The 19,836-nt window shown below is 37.8% G+C and overlaps 1 protein-coding gene across 5 annotated transcripts in view; it reads left to right on the forward strand.

Annotated features, from left to right (window-relative positions):
- The window catches only part of TPK1 (thiamin pyrophosphokinase 1), a 465,159-nt gene that overhangs the window by 238,511 nt on the left and 206,812 nt on the right, over positions 1 to 19,836 (forward strand). For all 5 annotated transcript variants that reach the window (XM_051849818.2, XM_051849810.2, XM_051849814.2 and 2 more), the window contains one exon: positions 4,291 to 4,386. In XM_051849818.2, coding sequence (XP_051705778.1) covers positions 4,291 to 4,386 — 96 coding nt within the window. The remainder of the gene's footprint in view (positions 1 to 4,290; positions 4,387 to 19,836) is intronic.

Consider the following 19,836-nt stretch of genomic DNA (forward strand, 5'->3'; position numbering starts at 1 on the left):
TTGTGACATCAGTTCAAGTCTTTTTCTTTATAGTTGTTATAAAGCAGGGTTAATAAAATGTCATATTAAAAACAAATCAGTTTATAAAATGGTGTATTTATAAAGCAAACTCATTAGGATAGAATTAAACATCTATATATTTAATAATAAAATCTATGAAAGAAAAAATTTAATATTATACTAGAGCCATCTTCTGGCTCAGAAAATAATACTATGTATTTCTAAAAAATACATTTTAAGCAGCTGAGAAAGATCAAAGATAACAATAGTTTAAACAGAAGGTTTCACTCAAATATTGGCATCTTAAGATTGTTTTACAAGTCCTGACTATACTTCCAATTCCATCTTCCTTCTAACTTGCACCCTGGAAGGCAGCACAGGATGGCTCAAGTAGTTGGATCTCTGCCAACCACATGGGAGACCAGACTGAGTTTACAGCTCCTGGCTCTGACTTGTTCCAGTACTGGCTGTTGCAGACATTTGAGGAGTAAACCTATAGATGGGAAGAGTTCTTTCTCTCTACCTTTAAAAAAATTTCAAGAAAGAAGAATTTGTAACATCGATTGGGAAGGTTTCTAACTAGTTTTCTTTTGGTATAATGAAATGCTTGAGGCTGGGCACTTTATAAAGAAATGGATTTACTGGGGCAGGCGCTGTGGCTTAGTGTGTAAGGCCACCGTCTGCAGTGCTGGCGGCAACCCATATGGGCACCCGTTCAAGTCCTGGCTGCTCCACTTCTGATCCAACTCTGCTATGGCTGGGAAAGTAGTAGAAGATGGCTCTAGTGCTTGGGCCCCTGCACCCATGTAGTAGACCCAGAAAAAGCTCCTGGCTTTGGATCGGCCCAGTTTGAGCCATTGCCACCATCTGGGGAGTGAACCAGAGAATGCAAGACTTCCTTTGTCTCCCTCTGCCTCTCTGTAACTCTGCCTTTCAAATCAGTAAATAAATATTAAAAAAAAATGGATTTATCTAGCTCACAGTTCTAGAGGTTTACAAGCCTGGTTTGAACATCTGTGTGACTCTGTTAAGGACCTATGGCTGTGTCCTAGCATAGCAGAGAAATGGAAAGGGAACTAGCCACACACAGAAGGGACCAAATGCATGAGACAGTCGTGTTTTATAATAGCCTGCTGTCACATCAGCCTACTCAATAACCAAGATCAGCACCTTCCCCTTTACTAATTACCTTCTATTATGCCCTACTGCTTAAAGGTAGCACCTCCCAACACTGCCACAGCAAAGACCTAGCTGCTAGCATGAGAACCCCAAATTATGTCTGAATGACTGCAGGATAAAATACATGCACTTTTATTAGGAATCAAATATTGTATACTTTTTTTTTTTTAGAAAGTCACACACTTTCTTATTTTGCAATGTCATGGCTTTAAGAGTTTGAAGTTCGTTGGATAGTAAGTGTGAGGTTCTTTGTTTTCTAAAGCCCTCAAATCAGTGAAAATTTTCATAGTAACTTAGTATATTTGATACCACAAAATTGAATTTTGTTATAAGGAATAATTATAAATGTTAACATATGAAGTAGTAGGTGAGCACTGCTTGATATACTTCATAGTATTTCTGTTTTATTCCCTGTTTGTGGAATCTAAAGTTTCTCATCTTTAGCCTTCTACTTCTTTTACACCATTATATGCTGTCATAAGATCCAGACAACAGTGAAAAGCTATGGTTGGCTGTGGAAAAAACTCACCTAGAGCTTAGAGTCTTGGTTTTGATATAGTCCGAGTTTTTCAGAGTCATTTATCTCTCTTTATATCCTGACCTAACCTCTTCTACATGTCCCTTTTAAGTAATGAGGTAAAGTAAAATATCCAGGCCTTGCTCATACGTTTCAAGTAGGTATTTGTGAAGTTAATCAATTTGCTTTTATTGATTTGAAAGGCAGAGCAACAGAAAGAGATAGCTGTCTCCCGTCTGCTGATTTATTCTCCAGATACCTGCAACACCCAGGTCTGGGTCAGGGTCAGGCCAAAGCCAGGAGCCAGAAACTCCATCTGGGTCTTCCACATGAGTAGTAGAGACACGAGTACTTGAGCTGCCATCTGCTTCATCCCAGGGTGCCCGTTAGTGGAAGCTGGATGGGACATGGAGGTGGGACTCCATCCCAGAAACCGAGATGAGCATTCCCAGTGGCAGCTGACTCTGCTGCATCTCAATGCCTGCCCCTCAAGTAGTTTTATTTATTATTTTTGTGAAGTATTGCTCTTACAGAACTAGCTCAATAGAGGTTACATGACGTTTGTCTCTCAGATATTTAAGCATGTCTTTCCCATTTCATCAAAGTTGAGAAATAGGGTTTCTAGTAATAGCATTCTTGTGAATTAATACCCAGCTGTCTAGCTGTCAGCAAGTCCATTATCTCATTTTTATTTTTCATAACCTACAAATGTTGCAGTGTTACTATGTAGGTTATTTCTTGGTTTTGGTTTAACTGTTTATAAATTTCCTTTCTATTCTTAGGATTTAAAGAGGAAGACAATTCTCTATTGTCACATTACTGTAGCTAGCCATAAGATGCTGTGTAATCCTACTTTACCAACGTGCATTTAAATGACTATTTAAAATTTTGAGAGAAAGAGAGAATGAGCTCCCATCTACTGGTTTATTCCTCCAATGCCTACAATAGCCAGGATTGTATGAGATTGAAGCTAGGAGCTAGAAATTCAATCCAGTACTTTCCTGTGCATGGCAGGAACCCAGTCACTTTTACTGTCACCACTACCTCCCAAGGTCTGCATTGTCAGAAATCTGGAGTCAAAAGCAGAGCCAGGACTCAGAACCATGCTGTCTATTATGGGATGTAGGCATCCCAACCAGCACCTTAACTGCCAGGACAAAAACCTACCCTGTATTCCAAAGTTTATTAATTCCCATGTAGCATACTGGTGGCAATACTGGAAATAGTAATGAAGGAAACATAACTCCTCCCACAGGGAACGTTCAGTGCAATGACTTTCAATTGGAGACAATCTAATCATTTTAGCCCTGGTCATGTTCATTTATGCTATGACATATGCTTGTATTTTCTTTTCAGGCATATTATCCTGAGACAAGGCTTTTCTTCATGTCCTTGCTTGATGATTATAGTAAATTCCAATGTTCTTTTAGGGTCAAGAAAGTATATGTCCATGATCTTGTAAAGATGACATATGCATCTTTTAGAGCATAATATATTTCTGAATTATGAGAAATTAATTGTTTCATTGGTTCCTACCTTGTAGGACAGTCGTAAATGAATGAAGCACAGGTTTAGCTTGACACATTTAAAGAGACCTTGAAGTAGAAGAAGAACCTTTAAATCTACTGAGAATGGTTCTTAGAATAATTTAAGAGGCAGTATGGGTGTTTTGTATCCTTGAAAACTCTTTGAATGGCAACTTTATATAGTAGATTATATTTAACTTTCCCTTACTCAGCTGTTTGGCAGAGTCCAAGAATTGTTTTATTCCTGAATTAAGAAGTCTGAAGTCCCATTGTGTTCTTGTTTTACATGCCTTTGCCTCTGTATGACATTGGCACACAAAGTGTCATTTCAAAAATATGGTCTCTTTAGCTCTCTGTGTCCACTAGTGCCCACAAGTTGGCACGTTTGTGGTTTTATGTTTATAAATACATCGCAGTGTTTTTCACCAGGTAAGGTACATGTTGTACAGAAGGCAGAGAACTTATAAATTTTCTTCATTATGTCCAAAAGATAATCCAAAAGACATATTTATGCCGGCATAGGTCTCCCTGCAGCTCTCCACACAGGGTACTGTAAAGGAGTTTATAGGACAGGTAACTTGATTTGATATAAAACAGAAACATTTTCTCATGAGTTCAATATAAATCATATTAATTTTTCCAATCATGTAAGTAAACTTATGAGTTCTGCCTAAAGAACTTCAAAGTTTCTTACAAGCAGTTTCATTTTAATTTCAGGTAATTTCGCTGTGAATATAATTTGTCATACTTATACCAAACCCTTTATGTGAATTTTGAATGTCATATCAGTGTTTTTTAAAGATCATTAATGTTGTATAATCTGTGCTTTTCTTGGATAAAATGATTGTCATAATCAGCCCATTATTATAACATTGTAACAGCATTCCTGAAATGTCCTGTTATGTGAAATAAAAAAGATAATGGTAATGATTCTAATAATAGGAGAATAATACAGGCATAAAAGGGTATGTCTACTGATACCTTGTCTTTACTTTTGTAGCTCTTGGTCTTGTTCAGAAGGCTGAAATCATTACTTATTCTTCTCTTATATTTTACTTCAATGTATAGGGATGTGAACTTATTTCAACTCCTGATCAAGACCACACTGACTTCACTAAGTGTCTTAAAGTGCTCCAGAAGAAGATTAAAGAAAAAGACCTACAGGTAAACCATGTACCTCCTTGGGGATTAAGAATCTTGTTTCCAGGTATTTGAAGGATCATATTTTAGGGTTTAATCATCTGAAATTATTTTACTTTCTTGGTATTTTTTTAATTTGGTTTCTTTCATAATATTATGTAAGTCTGTACTTAGCTACCAAAACGTGAATGTGAATACATATGTCAGAGGTCACAAATTGAAATACCTTATAAGATCATGAACTGGACTGTGTGAAAGTAAAACGGAGAGCTCATTCTTGCCTAAACTGAATAGGTGCTCTTGTTGACTGTCACCATGGAGAGCTCTCTGTTTTTATAATATGTGTGTTTGGTAGTGTGTGGCCAAAACAAATAGGACCCAATTTGGCCCAGGATCATCATTGAAAACTCTTAGGTAAACTGAGATCAACATTATTTTCTTTTAAGCCAGACAAGAATTTCCTGCTTTGTATTTATATACACTTGAAGATATTTAACAGTGACTTCCCCCTAGCATCCAAATGTTTCATCACCTTAGTTTGTTAATACAAAAATTTATATTTTGCTATGTTTTTGATATCTTTGGAGAATTTTTAAATCTATGTTTAATAATGGTCTACAAAATTAAACATGGAGCATTGAGTGACAGTTGACAACTTTTTGTCTAGCAGGGGCAGTAAGATAAGCTGAAGTACATGACCCATTGTGTAGTTTTAAAATCTAGAAGATATTCTTGCATACCAGAATGCTGTTGATCACAAAAATAACAAAATGTAGTTTACCCTGGCTTCTGTAGTCAAGTGACGGAGGGCAGCCTTCAGTTGGAATTGAATGAGTTCTCATGCTTTGTGTCTTTGGTTTATCTTGGCTTTGCTGCATAGGCTTTGTCTTCCAGCATATTTCTTGAGTTGTCTCCAACTGCACCTGTAGAAACCTTTGACCCTTCAGATGTAGGGAGCGGTAGGGGGTGAGTGGGTGTGGGTACATTGAATCCCTTCCTGTTGTCACCAGATGTAAGTTCTAAGACCTCTGCATGAAGCCACTTTTGAAGGGTAAGAGTATCCTATGTCTCAGTGTGGAGCTGGGAGTGGGATCAATCCACAGGGCTCATGGATTCAAACTCTGTGGCAGACATGCCTTTGGTGGGAGGGGGAAAGTGTCAGAGTGATAACTCTGACAAAAACTTACTCCCTAGCAAAAGTTTATCAAAGATTTACTCTAGCTAAATTGAACTAGTAAATCTTTCTCCTTTGAAGTAAAACCATGTTAACCATCATAACTAACAAGTTGGTTAGTCTCCAAACGCAGCAAAAATAATTGAGTGAACATCTTTCTTCTCTGAAGTAGCTGTGCTGAACTGTACTAAATGTATCATACTATTTTACAGCAATAAATTGCTATAATTAAATATTTGTTTATTGAAAACAGAAAATAGCCAATTGAATATAATCTATTTCACCCAGATATAGCTGATGTTGAGTTTCTTAAACAAAAATTGTCAGTCTTAACAACTGTGTTTTGATTTCCTCAGCATGCCACTGAAGTTATTAAAAGCTGGGGATACAATTATGTGAATTTCATTTGTTAAATCTAATTGATAGTAACTGTAATATTGTATGCAGTCATCAAGCCTCAAAACGAATAACTGTATCTCAAACTTAATACTCAAATCCTGAGAGAGGCTCACACTGAAATAGGGACTATAATCTGCAAAGCAAGTCTGACCAAGTCTTGACCAATCCAATGGGGAGTCCAGAAGCAAGAGCAGCTGTCAGAAGACACCTACACGGGGCAGAGAGCAACACCTTACCATCTACCTGCCTATTGTTATAGATTAGAGGCTGCTCAGGAGTATGGGTGTAGCCCAAAGATTGCCAGAGAATAATATGGACTTGGTGGCATCCCTCCAGGATCAGTTGCAACTGGGTGATGATACTGATCTGCCCTCTGCAGGGCCCAGCAGTGAATTCTTTCCTGGAGAGTGATGCAGTGTTGTGCGACGGCTGTCGCAAGGCCCCATGGCATGCTTTGGGCTCGAAGTGTTACCCACTGCCATTCGGCACCAGTCTTTCTTCTGCTTTCTAAAATATGCCATGTTCTCTCCTCTTCTTTTCTGCCTGAATATATTTTTGCACATGTTGCACCTCTGCCTAGAGTCCTATTTTTCCTTTTCTTCACCTAGAAAATTTTCCTGGCTTAACAACCCTCTAGGTTAGGTTTTGCTACTCTGCGTTTGCATACCCTCTCCTTTCTTCTTTAGGGCACTCTGAACACTTAGTCATTTTGGTAATTGCTCCTGATTGGCGGCCTGAAGTCTTTCCTCCAAGCTTAACTGTTTAGCCCTTGAAGTTGAGAGCAGGTCGGCTTGTACAGAAGTTAATGGCAGCACTTTCCATATAAGAAGGCTCTGTGAATGTTTAGTACATTTTACCATCAGGAGGACCACATAACACAACACACGGGAAAAGAGCTTCTAGAAAAAGCTAAGACCCATTTTAAAAAATGTAGTTAGATGTGTTGCCAAACAGCGCATTCGTGAGGCACTGCTGGTTGAGATGTCCTTGGGAGCCGCGTGGGAAGGAGGGAGGGGCCCCGAGGTTTATGCTAACGTCAGTCCCTGATCCTGCCCTCCTGCACTGCCCTTGGGTGGGTGCTTGCCTCCTAGCATCAGGTACCATTACACTGCTGTGGAAGGAGGAGGGTGAGCATCCACGAGAGGCCCCTTTCCATCCTGGGGCTATGCCAGTGCAATGCCACTGCCAGTTGCTTTCCCCTTCGTGAATCGTTCCCCCAATTACTGTTTACATTTTACCCAACAAAGTGCAACTTCTGGTGCCTTCTCTCCAATCAGTTTTTCCTCAGAGTGAGATGTACTCGTCTAGATTTCTGCCTTGTTTTGCAACATGGTCCCGCTACACAATTATTTTGGGCTATTAAAGCAAAATAAGTTGCAAAAAAAAATGTAGTTAGATGGCTGAGAAGCATGCTTCACGAAGTACTGTGGTGCACAGAGGATAGACAGTGCTTGATAACCACTACACAGCTCCACCTGCGTCCACTCGGGCCGGGATGGGCCTAAGAATTAAAGCAACGTGAGACAACAGGAGAGAAGCATACAAACTTACTTAATGCAGGCTTTATGTGGCACAGAGTCCTCATAAAGAAATAAGACTCAAAGAAGCACTTGGAGTCAGGTACTTATATAGTGGATTGGACAAAGATTAATAAATTATGAAGAAGCAATATGGGAAGGCTTAAAAGATAAGAGTTATTTTATCAAAGTCTGTACAGAATTATTTGACTCTTGACCTCTTGTCCTTGTGGTTAAAGACATTGCATCTTTCACATGGGAGTTCCATTCTCTGCTTTTAAGAAATAAGATGAAGCTCAGGGTGGTCTTTTTTGCATCTGCTATTATTGAGTGCATTTAATGGAAATAATGTACCAGAGTGGTATATTTTGGGGAAGCATATTTTTTAACTCCTTCAACTTCCATGAGCTAATGGCAGATAGTTCGAAATTTGTGTTGGGTGATTAGCTTAGTCTTTCAAAAAGCATGTTTTATGTATAGTAAAGGCTAAAAGTTACTCATAATTAAATCCAAAGCTAGATCTCATTCAGACTAAAAAAATGGTTATAAAAGATCTGCTGATAGAGTATTTATGGGCTTCCAATTGCCGTTCTGTTTCACGTAGAACTACAGCATTGTACTTGATTTGATACAATGGCAAAGGAAAAGGAAGAGTAAAAGGAAAATCATACGAGATTCCTCCCTATTGCCCTCCTACCTCCACATGAGATCTTGGGCCTTTTACAGCCTTCTTAATGGGAATAACATTGTGGGGCAGTGGGTTAAGCTGCCGGATGTTGCACTGGCATCCCATATGAGCACTACTTCAACTCCTGGCTGTTCCACTTCTGATCCAAATCCCTGCTAATGTGCCTGGGAAAGTAGCCGAAAATGGCCCAAGTCCTCGGGACCCTGCCACCTACACAGGACACCTGGATAGGATTCCAGGCTGCTTGCTTTGGTCTTGCCCAGCCCCAGCTGTTGGAGCCATTTCGGGAGTAAACCAGCGTCATGGAAGCGCTCTCTCTTTGTCTCTCTCTTTCTTTAATTCTGCCTTTCAAGTAAATAATTGTGCAAAAACAAAAATAAATAAAGGTTATTACTGAAGTACATATATACTTTATTAAATAATCACTTATAGTTCTGTAATAATTCCTATCAAATTATATATTTTGGTTTTTATTTTTTAAGTTGTAAATATGACTTTGTAATCTAAATGTCATAAGAGATTTTACTATAAAATGTTAATTACAATATAAATATGTGAAATGCCTAGTATCTTTAATATGTTAAGGAGCTATATTGTATAATATATTAGAACTTTTTATAATTTGGACAGGGTCTGTACTTGTCCTAAAGTAATTCATTATTGAGAACATGACACAAATTTTTAAAAATGTTCCGCAACATATATTCATTATTTATTTTGAGACTAACTGCTCTCAATGTCTATAGTTCTGTAAAAGAATTCTCTGACAGGTGTGAGTTCTTAATGTTTTGCTTTTATGTTGCCACCTTGATTACCTGTAACTAAGTAATGAATAATACATTGTCAGGATGCCATCTGACATAACTAACTCTTCAAAGGACACATACATCTTCTGATGTTGTGATGTGCACTTGATATCTAAACCCTGGGAGTCAGTGAGAAACATTAACAGCTAATTCTCCATGCATTTAGCAATGTAAGATGCTCATTCTTTACAATGTGGTAAAGATAAATCTAGATTATTAAGGACTAAAAATAACAAAATAGGTTTCCTTGGTATATTTACTAGTATTATATGGCAATAGAAGCAGTTACTTTAATTCCTAGTATTTTAAACACCAACTTTGAATAAGATAAAATTTGGGAAGAAAAGTTACCATTAATTTTAATCTGTATGCTTTTGAGATTTGGACCTTTACTAATTTTCTCTTGTGTAACTCCAGTTCCTTTTAACTCCCTTATAGCATGATATTTTAATAGCAGTGCTTAAATCAGAACGATGCAGGATACTGAAAAGGTATTACGAATGAGAGCAATAACAAAATTTTATTTGTGCACACACATAAATATTAAAGACTGCAAATTAAATACTACATAAATAATAAAGGTGAATTGCATACTTTGTTATTTTTTACTGTTGGACAGCTTGCGCAAATACTGAAGTATGATTTTCATGTACTGGGATAGTTTCCATGCTATTTAATTGTTTCTGAATTGGAGATCTTGGCTAGTGACCATTAGCCCTTTGTTGAAGAATAGTAGGTACCCTTTCTACATGCTCTTTACATGGCATCTCTCAGTAAATATATTGCAGCAAATACTATGGGTTTGGGAATATATTCACTAGGTAGCAGCTTTGGATTTAAGTGTGTTGTGTGTGTGTGTTACAAATTTCATGTATTTCATGCATATAAACTTAGGAACACAGTGGTACTTCCTACCCTACCCTCCTCCCACTCATTCCCTACCCTTCTACTTGCTTCCTTTGATTTTTACAATGATCTACTTTCAGTTTAAGTTATAAGATTAACCCTATACTAAGTAAAGAGATCAACAGATAGTAATAAGAAAATAAAATACTGTTCAAGGTTATAAACAATCATAGAAGCTCAAAATGTTAATTTCACTCCTATAAACTACATTTTTGGTACAGATCAGAGGAAACATGGTATTTGTCTTTTTTAGGAATGGCTTATTTCACTAAGTATAATCATTTCCAGTTGCACCCATTTTATTACCAAAGACAGGATTTAATTCTTTTTGACAGCTGAGTAGTATTCCATAATGTATATAAACCATAATTTTTTATCCAGTCTTCAGTTGATGGATATCTGGGTTGATACACTAACTTAGCTATTATGAATTGAGATACAGTAAACATAGGATAGGGCTACAGGTAACTCTTTCATATGCTTATTTCATTTCTTTAGATAAACTCCCAGGAGTGGGATTGCTGGGTCATAGGATATCTATTTTCAGCTTTCTGAAATATCTCCATACTTTCTCCCACAAAATCTGTACTAGTTTTAATTCCCACCAACAGTGGATTTAGGGTACCTTTTTCCCCACATTCCTGCCGGTGTTTGTTGTTTAGTTGATTTCTGTCTGAGAGCCTTTCTAACTGGGTGAGGTGAAACCTCGTTATGTGTGTTTTTTTCTTTTTAGATTTGATTTATTTATTTGAAAGACAGAATTCCAGTAAGAGGTAGAGACAGAGGGGTCTTCCATCCACTGGTTCCCTCCTCAAATGGCTGCAACAGCTACAGTTGAGCCAATCTGAAGCCAGGAACCAGGATCTTCTTCTGGGTCTCCCAAGTGGGTGCAAGGGCCCAAGTACTTGGGCCAGCTTACTGCTTTTCCAGACCCTTGCAAAGAGTTGGATCTGATGTGGAGCAGCCAGGACTTGAACTGACACCCAAATGGAATGCCAACATTGCAGGCCAGAACATTAACCCACTGACCCACAGCGCAGGGCCCCTAATTGTGGTTTTGATTTGCATTTCCCTGATGACTAGTGACCCTGAGTAGTTTTTCCTGTGTCTGTTGGCCATTTGAATTTTCTCTCTTGAACAAAGCCTGTTCAAGTCCTTTGCCCATTTCTTAACTGCATTGTTCATTTTTTTTTTTGTTTTTGAGTTTCTTGAGCTCTTTCCAGATTCTGGATATCAATCCTTCATCAGTTTCATAGTTAGCAAATACTTTTTCTCCCATTCTGTCATTGCCTATTCATTTTGATGACTGTTTCTTTTGTAATGCAGAAGTTCTCAGCTTGATGTAATCTAACTTGTATATTTTTGGCTTTGATTGCCCTTGCTCCTGGGGTCTTTTCCAAGAAGACTTTGCCTATGCCAGTGTATTGAAGTATTTCCTCAATGTTCTCCTCTAGTAATTTGGTAGTATCAGGTTTAGATTTAGATCCCTGATCCATTTTGAGTAGATTTTTTTGTATCAAGTGTAAGGTAAAGGTTTTGTTTCATACTTCTCTCTCATTTCTTGGTTAGTTGTGCCAATGGTGTATCAATTTTGTTTATTTTTTTTTAAGAAACCAGCTCTTCATTTTACTGATTTAGTGGTTTTTTTCTTTCAATTTTATTTTTTATCTAATTTTAACTATTCATTTCTTCCTACTACTTTTGGGTTTGGTTTGCTGTTTTTTTTTCCCTAGGTCCTTGGGGTACACTGATAGCTCTTTTATTTGATACCTATCGAATTTCTTGCTGTAAGCAACAATTGTTATAAACATCCCTTTTAACACTGTTTTTGCTGTATCCTGTAAGTTTTGATATTTTATATTGCATCTTTCCAGAATTTATTTCTTTGTAAATTTCTTCTGTGTCCCACTGTTCATTCAAGAGCATATTGGTCAGTCTCCATGTGTGTGCATATGTTCTAGAGATTCTCGAGTTGTTAATTTCCAGCTTCATTCCATTGTGGTCAGAGAAAGATGCATGGTATGATTTCAATTTTTTTTTTAATTTGCTGAGGCTTACTTTAAAGGCCCAGCATATGATCCATCTGAGAAAAAGTTACATGCATTGATGAAAAGAATATGTATTCTTTTATGTGGGATGAAAGTGTCTGTGGATATCAGGTCCATTTGGTCCATAGTGTCAATTAACTCTGTTGTTGTTGATTTTTTTTTTTGTCTGGTTGATCTGTGCATTGCAGAAAGTGGGGTATTAAATTCCCTTGTTACTATTGTATCAGAGTCTGTGCCTCCCTTTAGTTCTGTTGACATTTGTTTTAAATAGTCAGGTGCCCTGTAATTAGGTGTATATACATTTATTATAGTCACATTTTCCTGTTGAATTGATCCCTTAATCATTGCATAGTGTACTTCTTTGTCTCTTTTAACAGTTTTTGTGGTAAATTCTGTTTTATCTCATATTGGGATGGTTATACCTGCCCTTTTTTGCTTTCTGTTAGCATGGAGTATCCTTTTCCATCCTTCCACTTTCAGTCTACATGTATCTTTGTTGGTGAGGTATGTATCTTATAGGCAGCAAATAAATGGGTCTTGTTTTTAAACCATCCAGCCAGTCTGTATTTTTTAAACTGAAGGTTTAGGCCATTTACATTCAAGGTTACTATTGATAAATAATGACTTGGCCCTGCCATATTCTATAAATATTCCTATTTGCTGTGGATTTCCTTTGTATTTTCACTGGGAGATTTTCTGCCTTCACGTTCTTTCATAATGATGACTTTCTTTGTTTCTGTGTGTAGCATATCCTTAAGCATCTTTTGTAAGGCTGGACAAGTGGTGACAAATTCTTTCCATTTGATATAGAGGGTATTTATTTCACCTTCATTCATAAATGAGAGTTTTGCAGGGTACAGTACTCTGGGTTGACAGGTTTTTTTTTTTTTTTTCTTTTAAATACGGCAAAAGCAGTATTGAGAGGCAAGTTTATAGCTATAGGGGCCTATATCAAGAAATTGGAAAGGCACCAAATAAATGAGCTTTCAGCGCATCTCAAGGACCTAGAAAATTTGCAGCAAACCAGACCCAAATCTAGTAGGAGAAGAGAAATAATTAAAATCAGAGAAGAAATTAACAGGATTGAATCCAAAAAAAATCACAAAAAATCAGCCAAGCGAAGAGCTGGTTTTTTGAAAAAATAAACAAAATTGACACCCCATTGGCCCAACTAACTAAAAAAAGAAAAGACCCAAATCAATAAAATCATAGATGAAAAAGGAAACATAACAACAGACACCACAGAAATAAAAAGAATCATCAGAAATTACCACAAGGACTTGTATGCCAGCAAACAGGGAAACCTATCAGAAATGGATAGATTCCTGGACACATGCAACCTACCTAAATTGAACCAGGAAGACATTGAAAACCTAAACAGACCCATAACTGAGACAGAAATTGAAACAGTAATAAAGGCCCTCCCAACAAAGAAAAGCCCAGGACCAGATGGATTCACTGCTGAATTCTACCAGACATTTAAAAAGAACTAACTCCAATTCTTCTCAAACTATTCAGAACAATCGAAAAAGAGGGAGTCCTCCCAAATTCTTTCTATGAAGCCAGCATCACCTTAATTCCTAAGCCGGAAAAAGATGCAGCATTGAAAGAGAATTACAGACCAATATCCCTGATGAACATAGATGCAAAAATCCTCAATAAAATTCTCGCCAATAGAATGCAACAACACATCAGAAAGATCATCCACCCAGACCAAGTGGGATTTATCCCTGGTATGCAGGGATGGTTTAATGTGCGCAAAACAATCAATGTGATACACCACATTAAGAGACTGCAGAAGAAAAACCATATGATTATCTCAATAGACGCCGAGAAAGCATTTGATAAAATACAACACCCGTTCATGATGAAAACTCTAAGCAAACTGGGTTTGGAAGGAACATTCCTCAATACAATCAAAGCAATCTATGAAAAACCCACAGCCAACATCCTATTGAATGGGGAAAAGTTGGAAGCATTTCCACTGAGATCTGGTACCAGACAGGGATGCCCACTCTCACCACTGCTATTCAATATAGTTCTGGAGGTTCTAGCCAGAGCTATTAGGCAAGAAAAAGAAATTAAAGGGATACAAATTGGGAAGGAAGAACTCAAACTATCCCTCTTTGCAGAAGATATGATTCTTTATTTAGGGGACCCAAAGAACTCTACTAAGAGACTATTGGAACTCATAGAAGATTTTGGCAAAGTAGCAGGGTATAAAATCAATGCACAAAAATCAACAGCCTTTGTATACACAGACAATGCCATGGCTGAGGAAGAACTTCTAAGATCAATCCCATTCACAATAGCTACAAAAACAATCAAATACCTTGGAATAAACTTAACCAAGGACGTTAAAGATCTCTACGATGAAAATTACAAAACCTTAAAGAAAGAAATAGAAGAGGATACCAAGAAATAGAAAAATCTTCCATGCTCATGGATTGGAAGAATCAATATCATCAAAATGTCCATTCTCCCAAAAGCAATTTATAGATTCAATGCAATACCAATCAAGATACCAAAGACCTTCTTCTCAGATCTGGAAAAAATGGTGCTGAAATTTATATGGAGGCACAAGAGACCTCGAATAGCTAAAGCAATCTTGTACAACAAAAACAAAGCCGGAGGCATCACAATACCAGATTTCAGGACATACTACAGGGCAGTTGTAATCAAAACAGCATGGTACTGGTACAGAAACAGATGGATAGACCAATGGAACAGAATTGAAACACCAGGAATCAATCCAAACAGCTACAACCAACTTATATTTGATCAAGGATCTAAAACCAATTCCTGGAACAAGGACAGTCTATTCAATAAATGGTGCTGGGAAAACTGAATTTCCACGTGCAGAAGCATGAAGCAAGACCCATACCTTACACCTTACACAAAAATCCACTCAACATGAATTAAAGACCTAAATCTACGACCTGACACCATCAAGTTATTAGAGAACATTGGAGAAACCCTTCAAGATATTGGCACAGGCAATATTTTCCAGAATTTCTGGAAAAGACCCGGGAGGCACAGGCAGTCAAAGCCAAAATCAACTATTGGGATTGCATCAGATTGAGAAGTTTCTGTACTGCAAAAGAAACAGTCAGGAGAGTGAAGAGACAACCGACAGAATGGGAAAAAATATTTGCAAACTATGCAACAGATAAAGGGTTAATAACCAGAATCTACAAAGAGATCAAGAAACTCCACAAAAACAAAACCAACAACCCACTTAAGAGATGGGCCAAGGACCTCAATAGACATTTTTCAAAAGAGGAAATCCAAATGGCCAACAGGCACATGAAAAAATGTTCAAGAACACTAGCAATCAGGGAAATGCAAATCAAAACCACAATGAGGTTTCACCTCACCTCGGTTAGAATGGCTCACATACAGAAATCTACCAACAACAGATGCTGGCGAGGATGTGGGGAAAAAGGGACACTAACCCACTGTTGGTGGGAATGCAAACTGGTCAAGCCACTATGGAAGTCAGTCTGGAGATTCCTCAGAAACCTGAAGATAACCCTACCGTTCGACCCAGCCATCCCACTCCTTGGAATTTACCCAAAGGAAATGAAATTGGCAAACAAAAAAACGGTCTGCAGCCTATTGTTTATTGCAGCACAATTCACAATAGCCAAGACCTGGAACCAACCTAAATGCCCATCAACGGTAGACTGGATAAAGAAATTATGGGATATGTACTCTTTAGAATACTATACCGCAGTAAGAAACAACGAAATCCAGTCATTTGCAACAAAATGGAGGAATCTGGAACACATCATGCTGAGTGAAATAAGCCAGTCCCAAAGGGACAAATACCATATGTTCTCCCTGATCGGTGACAACTGACTGAACACCAAAAAGGAAACCTGTTGAAGTGAAATCGACACTATGAGAAACGGTGACTTGATCAGCATAGCCCTGACTGTTAATGAACAACTTAATACATTATCCCTCTTAGTAGTTTCTTTTTTGTCTGTTCTACTTAATATGACTGGTTTAATTCTGTAATTAATACACAGTTATTCTTAAGTGTTGAAATTTAACTGAAATGTGATCCCTGTTAAACATAAGAGTGGGAATAAGAGAGGGAAGAGATGTACAATTTGGGACATGCTCAAGCTGACTTGCCCCAAATGGTAGAGTTAGAAACATACCAGGGGACTCCAGTTTAATGCCATCAAGGTGGCATGTACCAATGCCATCTCACTCTTCCAAGTGATCAATTTCAGTTCACAATTGATCATAATGAAAGGACTAAGAGTCAAAGGGAGCACATAAACAAGTCTAATACCTGCTAATACTAACCGATAGAATAAATAAAGGGGAGAGTGATCCAACATGGGAAGCGAGATACTCAGCAGACTCATAGAATGGCAGATGTCCTAAATAGCACTCTGGTCTCAGAATCAGCCCTAAAGGCATTCTGATCTGGCTGAAAAGCCCATGAGAGTATTTCAGGCATGGAAAGCCAAGACACTCTGGCAAAAAAAAATAAAAAATAAAAAATAAAAAAAAAACCTAAATGAAAGATCTCTGAGAGTGAGATCCCAGTGGAAAGAACAGGTCTTCAAAGAAGGAGGTACCTTTCTCTGAAGGGAGGAGAGACCCTCCACTTTGACTTTGACCTTGTCTAAACAAGATAAGAGTCGGAGAACTCAAGGGGCTTCCATAGCCTTGGAAACTCATGACTGGTGCATAGGGAGATTACTGATGCCATAAACAAGAGTGTCAATTTGTAAAGTCAACAACAGGAGTCACTGTGCACTTACTCTTCATGTAGGATCTCTGTCCTTAATGTGCTGTACATTGAGGCTTAATGCTATAACGAGTACTCAAACAGTATATTTCACTTTGTGTTTCTATGGGGGTGCAAACTGTTGAAATCTTTACTTAATGTATACTAAACTGATCTTCTGTTAAAAAAAAAAAAAGAAGAAATTATCAATTCCCAACTTGACTCTCGCTGGGATTAAAGATGACAATAGGTCTGATCTGATTTCATCATCATTTAAAAAACCATCTATTATTTTTCACTTTATGTTTCTGTGTGGGAGCAAACTGTTGAAATCTTTACTTAATGTGTGCTAAACTGATCTTCTGTATAAAAAGAGAATTGAAAATGAATCCTCATGTGAATGGAAGGGGAGGGGGAATGGGAAAGGGGAGGGTTGCGGGTGGGAGGGACGGTATGTGGGGGAAGCCATTGTAATCCATAAGCCGTACTTTGGAAATTTATATTCATTAAATAAAAGTTAAAAAAAAAAAATTGGACTGTGTCTCTGCATTCTTTTACAGCCTGTAGGGTTTCTATTGAGAATCAGCTGTGAGTCTCATTGGGGATTCTCTGAAAGTAACCTGGAGTTTCTCTCATGCACATTTTAGAATCTTTTCTTTATGTTTTACTTTAGAAAGTTGGACTACAATGTGTCATGGTGAAGATCTTTTCTGGTCATGTCTACTATGTTCTCTGTACCTGGGCATACCTTGGGCATCCCTGTCTTTTTCCAAATTAGGGAAGTTTTGTGTAATTGTTTCACTGCATAGGTCTTCTAATCCATTCTCTGTTTTCAGATCTTCAGGAACTCCTAAGACAGGGAGTTGTGTCATATATTGTGTCGTTTGACGGTATCCCATAAATCTCCAATACTGTTTTTAATTTTTCTAATTCCTCATTTTTTTTTTTGGTCTAAGAACTTTCCATAGATTTATTTTCTAGCTCAAATATTCTTCTTCCTGTCTCATTAAGTCTCTTGTTAAGGCTTTTTACTAAATTTTTTATTTGACATCAAATTCTTTATTTCTAATATTTCAGTTTGATTTTTTTCTCAAAATCTCAACATCACTGGAGAAGTTGGTAGCACATACGCCTCTATAGAGAGATAAATTGAGATGGACACTTGTAAATTTTTTCCTTAAAATTCACAACTGTGTTTAATTGTTAAAAGAATCAAATATCCTCAAATTTAGGGACATTCTGTAAAATACTTGACCAATATTTTCAGGATCATGGGAAATAAAAAATGAGAAATTGTCAGACATTTAGGGATTAAGACATGACAAATAAATGCAATATGGTATCCTGATTTTATCCTGAAATGAGTAAAGGACATTAGAGGAAAAGTTGTGAAATGTGAATACATTCTGGAGTTTAGTTGATAGTATTGATCACTACCAGTATGAATGGTGACTAATGAGCCACTATTGTGTAAGATGTTATTGGTGGAAGCTGGGTGAAGTATAGATCGTCTTTTTGATAAACAAAATTATCTCATAATGGAAGTTTACTTGAAAAAAATATTTTTTAAAAAGTATGCCAGGCCGGTGCCACGGCTCACTAGGCTAATCCTCCACCTTGTGGCGCCAGCACACCGGGTTCTAGTCCCAGTCGGGGTGCCGGATTCTGTCCCGATTGCCCCTCTTCCAGGCCAGCTCTCTGCTGTGGCTAGGGAGTGCAGTGGAGGATGGCCCAGGTGCTAGGGCCCTACACCCCATGGGAGACCAGGAGAAGTACCTGGCTCCTGCCATCGGATCAGCGCAGTGCGCCGGCCGCAGTGTGCTGGCCGCGGCGGCCATTGGAGGGTGAACCAACGGCAAAGGAAGACCTTTCTCTCTGTCTCTCTCTCTCATTGTCCACTCTGCCTGTCAAAAAAAAAAAAAAAAATATATATATATATATATATGCCATCATCATGGAGTGGTTGGGTAGTCATTTTGTGACAATACTTACAGTATTATAAAAAGCAAGTACTTCTTAGCATTTAAGCAAATCAGCAATACCTTTGAAGGTATTCTACTACCTTTGAAGGCTTACCTTACACAGTTTCAAATTGTGAGTCTGTGATGTGTGTTTATCCAACTCTTTTATATGAGAACTCTGCATACTGGAAAATCCTAGCTAGAGACTTGATGACTCTTAAACTATGTGGACAGTGCAGATTATCTTAACCTTCTGCTTTCCCATGGGATGCATTTCACAATATAGTAGAACTCAGAGAAGGGATGAACACTGGACATGTTTTTATCAGGATTGATTCTAGACAGAGTAAGTCTACTGAAGTCTGCATTCTCCCCTTGACCTGTTGACTCCCTCTCTGTTCTCCTTCACCAGTCTTACATTCCCTCCAGTTTCCTAGGCTGGCCCTCTCACATGCCTGCATTCTGCTATTTAAGTTGTTTTTCTTGGCTTCAGTTATCACTTCTGTTGTATTAACTCCCTAACTTATATGTCTAATATTAAACTCCAAAGCCATATTTCTACCCCCTAACTGGAAGTCCAGAGAGATTTCTAAAACAAAATCATACATTTCAAAAAAAATTCATTTTATTTCACACAAAAATCTCATTTTTTTGAATTCCCAATGTCACGCACTGCCACTCTCATCCTCCTCCTGGGAGAAACCTCAAGTTGCCTCTGTTGTACTCTACCCTCCCCAGTAGTTGGTCACAGTTCCTGGAAATTCTGCATATTTGTCTCTCTTGCACCCAGTTTGTTCTTTACAGACTTTGCTACAACTATGTTAATTCAGACTTTCTTCATTTTTCACCTAATTTTTTTAAAGCTTTAGTAGTGATACTGATTATGCTTAGTATTAACAGCAATATTACTGTCCTTACTTTTCTTTTTTAACTTTTATTTAATGAATATAAATTTCCAAAGTACAGCTTATGGATTACAATGGCTTCCCCCCCATAACGTCCCTCCCACCCGCAACCCTTCCCTTTCCCACTCCCTCTCCCCTTCTATTCACATCAAGATTCATTTTCGATTCTCTTTATATACAGAAGATCAATTTAGCTGTCCTTTTCTAAAGTGTGTCCAAAGTATTGTGATTAGAGGTTGTGTTCAAGTGCTTGGGGGTAGGCCTGGTATTCATTCCAGCTGCATGATAGTAAAATGTTAATTCCATTTTCCATGAACCAT

The sequence above is a fragment of the Oryctolagus cuniculus genome, chromosome 3, assembly GCF_964237555.1.
Source record: "Oryctolagus cuniculus chromosome 3, mOryCun1.1, whole genome shotgun sequence".
Lineage (NCBI taxonomy): Eukaryota > Metazoa > Chordata > Mammalia > Lagomorpha > Leporidae > Oryctolagus > Oryctolagus cuniculus.